Genomic DNA, 13,327 nt, shown 5'->3' with positions numbered 1-13,327 from the left:
TTTGTAAAACGCCGAATATATAATTTAACTAGCTAAGTCGCAAGAAGCTCAGAAGGCACCAGAAATATCAACAAATGTGTAACATTTACTCCTGTACTGCACACCACACCGTGCTACGGAGGACCACGCTTCAGATGCCCTTGTTAGTTGTAGCGCCCTGGGCACCGGTGGCAGACCAAAAGCCAGTGTCCTGAAAACTGAGGGGTGGCCTTACGGATGAGCAGTTAGGTCACGATCAGCATGAATTGTGTATTAGAGGGGAACATTTGTCATTTCAAGGTTACAACTGTTTGAAGAAAATTCTTTAAAAAAATTGCCACTGCAAAATTTGCGCCCTCCCAGCGATCCATACCAACTTCACAGGTAACCCACCACTAAGATAAAAGTAAATGGCATTTAAAATTAAGCACTGGCAAAGCCAACATTTCTGACTTTTTTTGGGGCTTTGCCAATGCGTGCTTTGTTGGGGTCATGTTTTTGTAAATCGTAGTTGTCAGGGAGCGGATATATATATATATATATAAAGGAAACGGCGCAGTCACTGTCATACGGACATCAGGTTCGCACTCCAAGAATGGATTTCATAAGAAGCGTTTCTTGCAGCAACGCGTTTCGATAACCAAGATCTTGGTCACGGCCATAATGGAAACTATGCACAACTTCCTTTAAAGACGTGTCAACAAACCATTTAACAAACACAGAAAACACACTAACTGGTTTCTTTAGTGTAAAGAGAAAACAGACATAGTTTCTCAGAAACATCCATGTCAATAACCGATAAATGTAATTGGAAACACAATACGTGCATGTCCCATAAAGAAAAGTGTGTGAGTGTGTGTGTGAAAACCACGATTAGTCCGTGAAAATTGATTAGCTCAGTGGTACTTAATATATAATTCATTTGCATGTGAACACACACAAACTCATCACAAAAATCACACATTTCCAGGTATACAAACATACTAAGTGTTTCATATTGATCATAACAGTTCATGATTGTGGCCAAGTCACCTTAATACACTTCAGAGAACATGTCTTTACACAGCAAAACAAAAAGAAAACACCTCACATACAGATTCTGCATCCCACCCATTTTTTTTTTTTTAAGTAGTGCAGTTCATGCCAAAAACATGTATATTGAGACTAATCCTGACTTCCACTGCCAGAACATTTCAAAAGGTACAAAAAATATATTTCACAGTTAAAAAAACTAATTAAAAGTCAACCAATATGAACAAAAAGCTCCTCGTCCGAATTCAAACCTCCAGGTGTACAGCTTTTAAAATGGATTATGTATTCCGATTCCATGATCCCGAGTCTCTGGACAGTAGTCGAAGGGGCATGATCAGAATGCTGATGTTTTATCTTTTTATGGTATTGACAGGGTCGCCCTCAATAACAGAGGAGGAGACAGGGATAAGAGCGTACAGTGGAGTGCCGTAGACTGGCGTGCGATAGAACGGAGTTATACTGAGTGTAATAAAGTAGAGTGGAGTGGTGTACAGAGAAGTGGCATGTAGTGGAGTGACTTCAAGTGTAGTGGCATACAGTGGAGTGACGTAGAGTGGAGTGGCAGTGTAAAATAGCATAGAGTGGAGTGGCCTAGAGTAGAGAGTGGCAACTGAAGTAGAAGTAGCTTGAAAGTAGGTGAAAAGATGTAGATGTAATGTGGCAGGAATTTACATTATGATGCGTAAATAGTAATTTTTGGTAGTATGTGTGAATAGTGGAAGTACTGTTTAAGTTATACGATTTAAAATATTTAGGTATTTATTGTGCTGTGATAAACCATGGTAAGTTTTCAGTATACCGCAGTACATGTGGCTGTGAAGGTATTATGTGATTGGTTAAAGGCTGTGTTTAACAAACATAAAAGGCAGCCATGTCGTTTTCCGCACTGTTTGGCTGCATTCAGCGTTTTGCTACATTTGTGGGCTAGGGTCTTTGATATAGGTAAATAGTAGGTTTTGTTGTTGTTCCCTACCCATTACCACTCTATTAAAGAGGTAATAGGTAGAGAATTGAGACATGTGTTTATAATTTTCAATATTTTTACAGCAGTTTAGGGAAAATTGCATATTTTAAAAATATTTTTTTAAGTAACACATTAATTTGTAGGTATCACTGCGGTACTCTGTAAACTTTTTATAACTATGTTTTTTTAAAGTTATTTTAAGTACCACAGTGCTTCAAAGGAAGTACTGTGGTACTCTGTATATTTTTTTAACAAGTATATAGAAACTTAAATAATTTTCCCAACCTATTACCACTAATAAAGTGGTAAGAGGGAAAAAATATTAAACCAAATACATACCTTTATCTATGGGCGTAATGCAGAACACAGCCAAAGTATACCTAAAAACAACATGGCTGCATTTAACTTTTGTAAAGACTGTCCTTAGCCAATCACATAATGCCTCATATTTATTTTTGTAAAAGTTAAAGGTCTTGGCTATCACCAGATCTAACAATCATCGGCAAAGCAAATGAGTCCGGCCATGGCAAGTCTATTTGTTTGCCCAACATATGCAATAAACATTGAAAAGTTGAAGGCAATTAAAAATAATAAAAAGTAAAAATGCCAAAGGTGGCATATACATGTGTGCAAACAAGTAAATAAAAAAATGACCCATCACAAAAATGATGCATTGGAAAATAAATGTAAAAAAATAATAAAATGAAAGCAGAGATTGGACTCCCAAACCTGGCACTGAAATGGACCACTTTCTAGGTGGCTGTGCACAAATACAAAATCAAAATGCTATTACTCACAGTGAAAACAGCCAAATGGGTTGACTCACTGCCCCATGCCGTAGTCTGTGGTGGGTATAGGTAAACTGTAAATGACACTTGAACAGACCAGTGGATAATGAGGGTTGGCTGTATTTTTATTAAAAATTGTTTTTAAAAATGAAACTGTTAAAAGAACTAAAAGGGTCTCTATTACAACCATAAAAGGCACCATGGGCCACTATTTCTTGAAAAGCGGTGCTTCAAATTGACAAAATCACAGCATGCCGATGGCCTTAACAGTTCCTACAGGTTACCTTCTTCGCCCCAAACCCTCCTGAGATAACAGGAGTCTTCCCCTGAAATGTAATTCATTGTCAAAACCTACGGTAACATGATCTGGATCATCCACTTCTCCCCCCTCCAGGAAGGGACCAGGCGCCCATCAACAATACTCCAGGCAAGTTTTACCTTTAATATTCATGATGAGTTATCATTAACAAGGAGCTTTTATCTCCATAAGCACTTACTGACCCTCAGGCTGCCACGGCTCCCCACAGACATACGCTCATCTTCATCTGAAACCTGAAGATAGAGGGCAGAAATGGGGAGGAAGAAAAGAGTAAAGACGAAAATATGAAACAAAGTCAAAGGGATGATGATGGGACAGATCATATGAAGGGAAACAACAACATTTTAGAGGGAAGAAATAGACAGAAAAGGCACCCTGAAATCTTAGTTGGACCTAAGTCAATGTTATTAAAAGTAGAAAAAAAACAGGTGTAAGGAATCTCGATTGGCTTAGTGCGCCCCACTTCGTGCAGTCTCCCTCTGAATGCATTCTACTCAAGCTGATTTTCATCCAACCAGGGTGCCCCACGCTCAGGCTGCAATCGAGATCTGTCTCGTTGAAGCTGCCTGCTGCACACCTCACACATGAGACACCAATGTACTAGTCTAGGGTATGGTGGCCACAGCATCTGTGCAAGCTACACTCGCACAGGCTGCAATCGAGATCTGTCTCGTTGAAGCTGCCTGCTGCACACCTCACACATGAGACACCAATGTACTAGTCTAGGGTATGCTGGCCACAGCATCTGTGCAAGCTACACTCGCACAGGCTGCAATCGAGATCTGTCTCGTTGAAGCTGCCTGCTGCACACCTCACACATGAGACACCAATGTACTAGTCTAGGGTATGCTGGCCACAGCATCTGTGCAAGCTACACTCGCACAGGCTGCAATCGAGATCTGTCTCGTTGAAGCTGCCTGCTGCACACCTCACACATGAGACACCAATGTACTAGTCTAGGGTATGCTGGCCACAGCATCTGTGCAAGCTACACTCGCACAGGCTGCAATCGAGATCTGTCTCGTTGAAGTTGCCTGCTGCACACCTCACACATGAGACACCAATGTACTCGTCTAGGGTATGCTGGCCACAGCATCTGTGCAAGCTACACTCGCACAGGCTGCAATCGAGATCTGTCTCGTTGAAGCTGCCTGCTGCACACCTCACACATGAGACACCAATGTACTAGTCTAGGGTATGCTGGCCACAGCATCTGTGCAAGCTACACTCGCACAGGCTGCAATCGAGATCTGTCTCGTTGAAGCTGCCTGCTGCACACCTCACACATGAGACACCAATGTACTAGTCTAGGGTATGCTGGCCACAGCATCTGTGCAAGCTACACTCGCACAGGCTGCAATCGAGATCTGTCTCGTTGAAGTTGCCTGCTGCACACCTCACACATGAGACACCAATGTACTCGTCTAGGGTATGCTGGCCACAGCATCTGTGCAAGCTACACTCGCACAGGCTGCAATCGAGATCTGTCTCGTTGAAGCTGCCTGCTGCACACCTCACACATGAGACACCAATGTACTCGTCTAGGGTATGCTGGCCACAGCATCTGTGCAAGCTACACTCGCACAGGCTGCAATCGAGATCGGTCTCGTTGAAGTTGCCTGCTGCACACCTCACACATGAGACACCAATGTACTAGTCTAGGGTATGCTGGCCACAGCATCTGTGCAAGCTACACTCGCACAGGCTGCAATCGAGATCTGTCTCGTTGAAGCTGCCTGCTGCACACCTCACACATGAGACACCAATGTACTAGTCTAGGGTATGCTGGCCACAGCATCTGTGCAAGCTACACTCGCACAGGCTGCAATCGAGATCTGTCTCGTTGAAGCTGCCTGCTGCACACCTCACACATGAGACACCAATGTACTAGTCTAGGGTATGCTGGCCACAGCATCTGTGCAAGCTACACTCGCACAGGCTGCAATCGAGATCTGTCTCGTTGAAGCTGCCTGCTGCACACCTCACACATGAGACACCAATGTACTAGTCTAGGGTATGCTGGCCACAGCATCTGTGCAAGCTACACTCGCACAGGCTGCAATCGAGATCTGTCTCGTTGAAGCTGCCTGCTGCACACCTCACACATGAGACACCAATGTACTAGTCTAGGGTATGCTGGCCACAGCATCTGTGCAAGCTACACTCGCACAGGCTGCAATCGAGATCTGTCTCGTTGAAGCTGCCTGCTGCACACCTCACACATGAGACACCAATGTACTAGTCTAGGGTATGCTGGCCACAGCATCTGTGCAAGCTACACTCGCACAGGCTGCAATCGAGATCTGTCTCGTTGAAGCTGCCTGCTGCACACCTCACACATGAGACACCAATGTACTAGTCTAGGGTATGCTGGCCACAGCATCTGTGCAAGCTACACTCGCACAGGCTGCAATCGAGATCTGTCTCGTTGAAGCTGCCTGCTGCACACCTCACACATGAGACACCAATGTACTCGTCTAGGGTATGCTGGCCACAGCATCTGTGCAAGCTACACTCTGCTACAGGACCAAGTATGTTACTCACCGGGTCCAGCTCACTCTGCACATCCAGCTGAGACCACTCACTGCATATGCCTGCCTCTCTGCGTACACTTGGGATGGTCTGCTGTGAGACTTGCATAGGCTGCCTTCTGCTTTTGCTCTCTTGTGTGGGCATCCCATTAGTGACTGACCGCCTACATAGCATCCAAGGTAAACTGTCCTTCAAGAGTGTTCTTCTTGAGCGGTCCTCTAAAGATACCCTACGCTCATCGAGGGTCTGTGTAAGTTGCCCTCTACAAAGATCCCACCTTCCCGAGTGTCCAATGAAGATACCCCTCTGCGTTAAGACCAGTCCATTCTGTACAAAAGTCAATTGTGGCCGATCACTGCAAGTGTTCTACTGAGTCCACTTTATGCACGGATACATGGTCCAAAAACTGCTAACTGTAGTGCGTGTGGAGTAGGCTGCCCTCGCTAAGAATCCTACCCTCTCTGGGCATGCTACTCGATGTGTGTGTCCCACAGAAGAGGCCATCTTCCACTCTCCTACTTTCCATGAGCACTGTGGACAGGAAACCATCTAAGATTACAGTCAGCTGTCAATTACTAATCTAAATACATTGCGCTTACAAACATTGCATTTATTGTATGAAATATCACAAAATGCAAATTTAACATTACTCATAGAAGAGCAAAGGGTGGAGGGAAAGTATAGTTAAGGGAAGAGAGGAGAAGCAGGGATGGAGAAGATGGAGTAAAGACATAATCACACACTCACCGAGGTGTTCCTCCGGGCCCTGTGAGAATAGCGCTCGCTGTCTTCCTACCGAGGCCAGGCAGGAAAGGAGAAGCAAAAGAGAGACAGTCAAAGAGCTGGAGAAGTAGGAAAGAGAAAGCTTATCCCTGATCAATGATGTGTCAAATGTAAGATCATATGCATCCCCCTTTATCTGACTTTATGAATTTCCTTATTTTTATGTACACGATAAAAACAACACCATCTGCACCACCCCGCCTCTCCCAGTCTAAAACCTTCCTCTTAAAGCATGGAGTAGCAGAAATGACAGTCTTTCGTGAAACACTAAAGCCTAAAAATGGAAGAAGTGGCAATAACCATGTTCTTCACCAAGAAAACGGATAGAAAAACATCATGTAGCAGTGCCTAACTGAATCCGGGTAATGAAAATGCGACAGTGCCTGCTAATATCAAACACTGAGCTCTAGAAAGGCCAAGTAATGTGGCTAGATAAGCTCATGGAAAACGCCCAAAGTCAATAACAGGATTTTACCTCCTTGCTACATATAGCAAAATGACCAAAAAGAGGGCCAATGACTAAGTAAAAGGGAGCTCTGAAGAGCAAACCATCCAAACAATACCGCAGCATTACAACGAACATAAGATGCTTTGCGGATGACGCTCTGCAAAACTCGTAAATAAATAAAGGTTCTCAATTAACTACAGACGTTGTCTAAACAAAAAGTATGTATGAAGAACACAAAACTACGGAAGGAAAATGTGTGCAACTAAATGCAGAAATTGCTAAACCATAATTTTGAGAAATGGAGATAACATCTGACCAACTTCTGCAAACCGACCAGAACAAATATAAAACTAAACACCACTTGCGGACAGTTAGGACGATTAGGCCTACCATCCACTGTTCGATGTCGCCCCACTTCGTATCCAGACCATAATATTTCTGAAGAGAGGGGAGAAAAGGAAAGTACATGTGAGAAAAGAGTTAACATGAAGAAGTAGTAGAAAGGTGAGGTGGCAAAGCCACAGGACCCTTGCACTTGTCTGTAGAGCATCAACGAACTAAGCCAGGCTAAAAAATAAACGCTCTTAGCAAGACATGCATTTGGGACAAAAATGTGACATACTCAAGGTACACAAGAAGCTAGACTTGGAAGGAGTTGCTGCTGCCCCTCAAGTCCTTGTGCCACTAGATTACTGATGCACCACTAGTTGAACATAGCATATGGAAGACCAGTGAATGGATCAAAGCAAGTAAACATATCCCCAGAACCTCAGAGCACTAAAACCGACCTTAGGTTACTGCCCATGAAGCAGAAGACCATCAAGGACCGTTTGTGCTTCGTGGTGATTGACCAAAACTGGCCAGAATTAGGTTTGAGGTTTTACTGAAGCCGGTGTACAGCATGCACGTGGCAGAACTTCTATCTAAGTCTACATGCACTAATGCAAAACATGCACACACAAACGCACCTGAAATAATGCAGTCATCGAAAATATCTGCACATGCCAAATGGTATCAAAACAGAGATCCTTGCACCAATGGTTTGCACAAGATCAAAAACGTGTTTGTTGAAGAGGGTTTGGATTTAACTTGCAACTCTAAAAAGTGTTTTCCAAAATACGCATTGCACATGCTCTTGAAAAGTAGGGATTAGTAAGGGATTGAGACAGAATTTCTCCGTCATATGTTTTGGCAACGGAGTCTTGGTAACCCAGCAGCATGGCTCGGGGCTCAAGCAGCAGCCCTGGGCAAAAAAACATGATTCCCAGAGAATGCCATGATTCCCAGAGCTGAACTGGGAAGACCAAACTGGGACATGAATAGGGAGGCGCCTTAACACCCATACTACGAAGGGGCAGCATTGAAGCACTTGAAAATAAAACATACTTAGTGTCAACAGCGAGACAACAAAGGTACAAGAAAAAAAAGGCTAGAAAAGTGCAGAGGAACAACTAGTAAACAAAAGTCAGCTCGAGGCATGCAAAGACGTACGGCAGTTGAGACAGAAGGTATAAAAGAACAATAGAAAAAAGTGTGAGGAAAAAAGATATTAGAAAACTAAAGGGTAGTTGAAACAGATGAAAGTGATGAAGATACAAAAAAAAGTGGAAAGGGAATATAGGGAAAGCAGAATGAATACGAGAAAGAAATACTGAAATACCGAGTAAGAAAGAGAACGAGAAAGAGGACGAGAAATAAAACGGAGGAAAGGGTGTAAGGGAACACATATTTTTGCTTTCGTCTGACCGGAATGTTAAAAGTGCGAATTTTAAGTGGTCCAGATAGCACGATTCCAGATCGAAGAATGTGGAAGCGTGGTGCGCTCCAGCACAAGATAAACGAATGCATTCACCTTACAGCCCACAACAAAGGTACCACCAGCCCTTACTGTGGCCTTTCTAGCAGAAAGGGTATCCCTTTCCAGCCTTTTGCTTACTTTGGCCCTAGCCACTAGGCTTTTCAGTGCTGGAAGGGTTAGGAAGGGGATGCGGCTTGTATTAAGAGCAGGGCAGTGAGTGTAGGATTGGTCGTTAGCCAAGGTACCACCATGTCGGGGTGCTTACGTTTGAAAAATAATGTGCCCTTGCAGCCTCTTACGAGAAGTTGGCTGGAACAGTTATGTTAGACTAGCAAGTTATGTTCCTTATTTTACGTACTTTGTGATGCTTGAATGCCACGTCATGCAATAAAGTAATTTTATGTTGCTCTGTTTCACACTGACCCATGCTATGGGCCTGGGACAGGTAATCTAATCCGATGCCTTACACAACAGACGTATGCATGTGCCATCTTGGGAAGAATATGCCCAGACGTGGGTCCCGTGCTCACTATGCCACCAGATTCAAGCTAGCCTGGCTGAAGAGGGGTGATACCCCGAAACCGGTCCCCGGATGCCTCTTTCTGGTCCAGGGAGGACATGGCCTGGCAGTTCGGGCCGGACTGTTTCCATGGGGAACAGGGTCAAGAATGATTTGCATATGGCTGGGTCCCAACTGGAATGGCATGGTGAGCAAAAAAACTGATGGATTAAACCCAGATCTGTGACTGGGGGTGAATGTTTGATTTGATCTACATTCCGTCCATCAACTGTTCTTTTTGCATGTGCCATCTTGACCAGCAGCTGCTCTTAATGGCCATGCATTGTGACCACGCACCTCCCTAGGTCTAAAGGAAGCGTTTGGTCAGCAATCAATCAGCAAGCCGAGCCTGGAGGCGTTATCTCAATGCTAGGTGGTGGCCTTTATGGGATAATGGCACTATAGGGCAGCTTCCCCTGGGTCAGCCAGGCAACAGAGCCACACAGGCTAGTCTCACTTTTGACACGCACTGGGCCTCCAGAAGAAAGACTGGTAGAGGGAGCAGCAACAATATGCAAAGACTAGAAGATTGAGAGCCATTTAGCCAAAAGTCGAGAGAAACTCATCAAAACACACTGAAATAACCCAGCTTGGGCCACTGAGAAGCATCAGCCTGCCTACAAAGGAGGGAGGTACTGAGGATGCAACACAGGTGCGGTGCTGATAGTGAGGCTTGCGCACCCTACGTATCTGCAAACTGGTTCCTGGCTCCGTTGCTAGTAGTTGTAGAATCAGGAGTGGAATGGAAGGAATGGTTGTGGTTACTTAATGTAATTATCAGAGCAGTGTTGTAGCACAGAGTACCCGCCTGTTTTATCCTCTGTGCAGCAGTACACAGGACAAGATTAATGGTTCTGTGCAGTACCTAGTTAACTGGGGTTTCCTCCCTGTGCAGCACTTAGAATACTTGTGTTATGCTGTTCCTCTGTGCTGCACCAAACATACTGCTGCGTGGCTCAATAGGAAGAGAAGCAGTGCTCTGAGTGGGCCAGGTTTTGCCAGAGCATATAAATGGACATTGAACAAGGGCCCTATGGGACCCTCTATTTCTGTCACTCACCAGCTGAAGAAATAAAAACCACTCTCCTGCCTGTCACATGCTAGTGCTGCAACGCAACGTCACCAGGAGGCGCTTTCGTGACATTGGGACTAAGTGACAGGTGACTAGTTTTGTTTACCATTGATGTTCCAGTGCCTAAAGAACAAGTTACTTACCTACAGTAACACTCTTTCTGGTAGATAACGGCTCTTGCACGCCAGTAAGTGGCTTTGTGTGGCTCAGTCTTTGCTTCGTTCCACTCCAGAAGTGACATGGCAGAGCCGATATGGATGCCACCCAAGCACGCAGACATCAGTTCCCTCAGATGCGGAGCCCAAAACAACAGAAGCAGCTTTGGCCATGGTGGAATGAGCCTTCAATCCTTCTGGGGGCTACGTCTTGGCCAATTTGTAGCAAATTGAAAACTTCCCTCCTGGAGCCAAGGCCTTTTCCGCACCATCTTGCCTTGCTTTGCCCCAGAGAACCCCAGAAAGAGCTAATTATCCACCAAATGGTTTTTGGTGTGACTGAAGTTAAAGCACCAAGTTCTCCTGGGGTCCAGTTGATGGAGTCTCTCCTTTTTGGAGGAGTGAAGCGGAGCAAAGAATGTTGGGAGGGTGGTGAATCGCCCAAAGTAAAAAGGAGTTACTATGTGTCAAAAAAAGCTATTGCCTGCAACACAAGATTGTCTGGAAAAAAAGGCAGTTGAACTGAAAGGGCCTGAAGCTCACTCATGTGACGGTCTGTAGGAACCACAATGAGGAAAATGGTTTCCAGCATAATAAGTCACAACAAACAGGTGTGCATCAGCTCGAATGGATAACACATGAGGAAATAAGGACCAGACTGAGATCCCGCTGAGCATCATTAAGTGTTTTGGGGAAAAAGATATGCTTCAACCCTTTCAAAAACATCTTCACAGCATGTGATTGGAGCAAACACATCTGATTCAGAAAATGCAAAAAAGTCCGACAGATAACCTTTAATGGTGCCTACTGCAAGTCCTCGCTAGGCCAAAGAAAAAACTAATAATAAAACATCAGAAAGTTTGCAAGATTGTTTTACAGGCTTCACAGCAGGTCACAAACTTTCCCCAGCACACTCTATAAATCGATTTTGTAGAAAATAGTCATGCAGCGAGGATAACATCCATGACATCAGGAGGTGGATGAAATGCAGTACACTGTCGGCGCTTAAACTCTACGCATGGAGATGAAGATTGTGCATTACTTGGTGCAGAGCCCTGCTCTGCTGCTGCAACAGAAGTTCTCCCCAAAGCGGAAGCCTGATCGCGGGCCATATGCTCCTGCCCAGACGTTGCAAGTATCGCACCAGCAGGATGGCTTCAGTCTTGTTTGCTCTTGATCTCCTTCAGAACTCGGGCCAGGAGACGTATTTGCAGAAAAGCATACAGGAGTCCTATGCTCCACTCCAGTCTGAATGCATTTCTTAGACAGCCTTCTTGGGACCTCCAGTGTGCAAAAGTTGTGACACTTTGTAATCTTGACAAAGCCAAAATATCTAATAAGGGTTCTCCCTTTTGTTAAGATGATTCCATGCACACCCTGGGAAGTACCCACTGTTTGTGATCTGACTGTTGGCTGCGTTTGTCCACCCTGGATGTTTCAACACCAGGGATATGCTAGGATGGTCCAGCCAGCTCCAGAGATAAAGAGCCTCTTGGCTCAGGACCACACCTCGTCCCGCTTGTTGCAGTATTACATGGCTGTTGTGCTGTCCATGAAAACCTGTTCCACAGTCCCCTTGATGGATGGCAGAATCGACTTCAATGCCAGGAGGATGACCGAACATCCAACAGACTGATGGGAGTTGGGTTTCTGCCAGTGACTAGTCATCTGATCCCCACCTCTCTCAGATGGCCTACACAACCAAGCAGTGATGCATCCATCATCACCTTCAACTATGGGTGGGAAAGGGAGAAGAGTCTACTGCTGGAAATCCAGTCAAGCAGTAACCACTGTAGATCTTTTGCAGTCTCTGACAAAAGCTGTATGGAATCCAACAGTTTTGCCTGACGCTGGGCCCACCGAAACGTCACTTACTACTGTTGGAGAAACCGCATGTGCCACCTGGCACAATCAATGAGCAGGATGTAGGATGCAAACAGTCCAAGAAGCCTCACTTACACTCAGAACCAGGACTGCAGATGAAACATCGGGATCATAGCCCAAATGTCCTGGACTCCTGCAATGGAGGGAAGGCCCTGATGCATAAAGTCGCTGTTGTCCAGAGGCGGTCTACAAATGACTTGGGTGAGTCCGCCTTCAACAGCCTGTCATTGAGGTAGGGGAAAACATGCCTTTCTGACCTTTGAAGATGTGCTGTGACGACCAATATCACTTTCATAAACATCTAAAGAGCACGGTTATAGCCATAGCGGAGCACTGCAATGTGGAACGGCTCATGGCCTACCTGAATCGCAGGTAATATCTGAGACAGCAGGATGCATATATGAAAATATGCATTCTACTGGTGCAGTGCTACAATCCAGTTGTTCAGATCCATGGCAGAAATAACGGGGGCCAATAAGAGCATCTTGAATTTGTTCATCCACAGGATGACGTTCAGAAGGTGAAGGTCTAAAATAAGACGAAGACATCTGTCATTCTTTGGCACCAGGAAATGGGGGAATGACACACAGTCCCCATTTCCGAGGCAGGCATCCTCTCTCTGGCTCCTTTGGACAGGCACTTCCTGCAGTAAGATGGCTAGGTGGTCCTCTGTATGCCGCTGTGATGTAGGAGAAGTGTGGTGATTTGAAAAAGAATGGAAGGGCCCACTGTTCAATTTGGAGGACCAACCTATCAGATGTATTCTGTCGACACCCTCGGAAAAAGTTTTGGAACTGGCCTCCTAAAGGATTGTCATGAGTCACTAGGAGTAAGCTAAAGCAGCCTGGGGGCTGCTGTCACAAGGCTAGGGGACAGAGAGGATTGGTGTTCATGCTGACCAACATGTTGTGTCTGCCTGATCATTTCCTCAACCCTGAAAGCACTGGGGTACTTGCTGTGTTGTAGCAGGGGCCTGATGTTGCCTGCATGCCAAGCCTTTAAAGAATTGACAAA

At 45.1% G+C, this 13,327-nt stretch overlaps 1 protein-coding gene across 30 annotated transcripts in view; it reads right to left on the bottom strand.

Annotated features, from left to right (window-relative positions):
- Window positions 1–13,327, bottom strand: part of LRRFIP1 (LRR binding FLII interacting protein 1) — a 422,096-nt gene that overhangs the window by 180,317 nt on the left and 228,452 nt on the right. For 22 of the 30 annotated variants that reach the window (XM_069225608.1, XM_069225605.1, XM_069225609.1 and 19 more), the window contains 3 exons: window positions 7,236–7,283; window positions 6,362–6,406; window positions 3,265–3,315 (listed from right to left, as the gene is read on the bottom strand). The exons of the other annotated variants lie outside the window; for them this stretch is intronic. In XM_069225608.1, coding sequence (XP_069081709.1) covers window positions 3,265–3,315; window positions 6,362–6,406; window positions 7,236–7,283 — 144 coding nt within the window. The remainder of the gene's footprint in view (window positions 1–3,264; window positions 3,316–6,361; window positions 6,407–7,235; window positions 7,284–13,327) is intronic. 30 annotated transcript variants of the gene reach the window in all.

The sequence above is a fragment of the Pleurodeles waltl genome, chromosome 3_1, assembly GCF_031143425.1.
Source record: "Pleurodeles waltl isolate 20211129_DDA chromosome 3_1, aPleWal1.hap1.20221129, whole genome shotgun sequence".
In the NCBI taxonomy this organism is placed as follows: domain Eukaryota; kingdom Metazoa; phylum Chordata; class Amphibia; order Caudata; family Salamandridae; genus Pleurodeles; species Pleurodeles waltl.
Note: the sequence above shows the minus strand (reverse complement) of the source record. Positions and strands in the feature narration are given on the sequence as shown.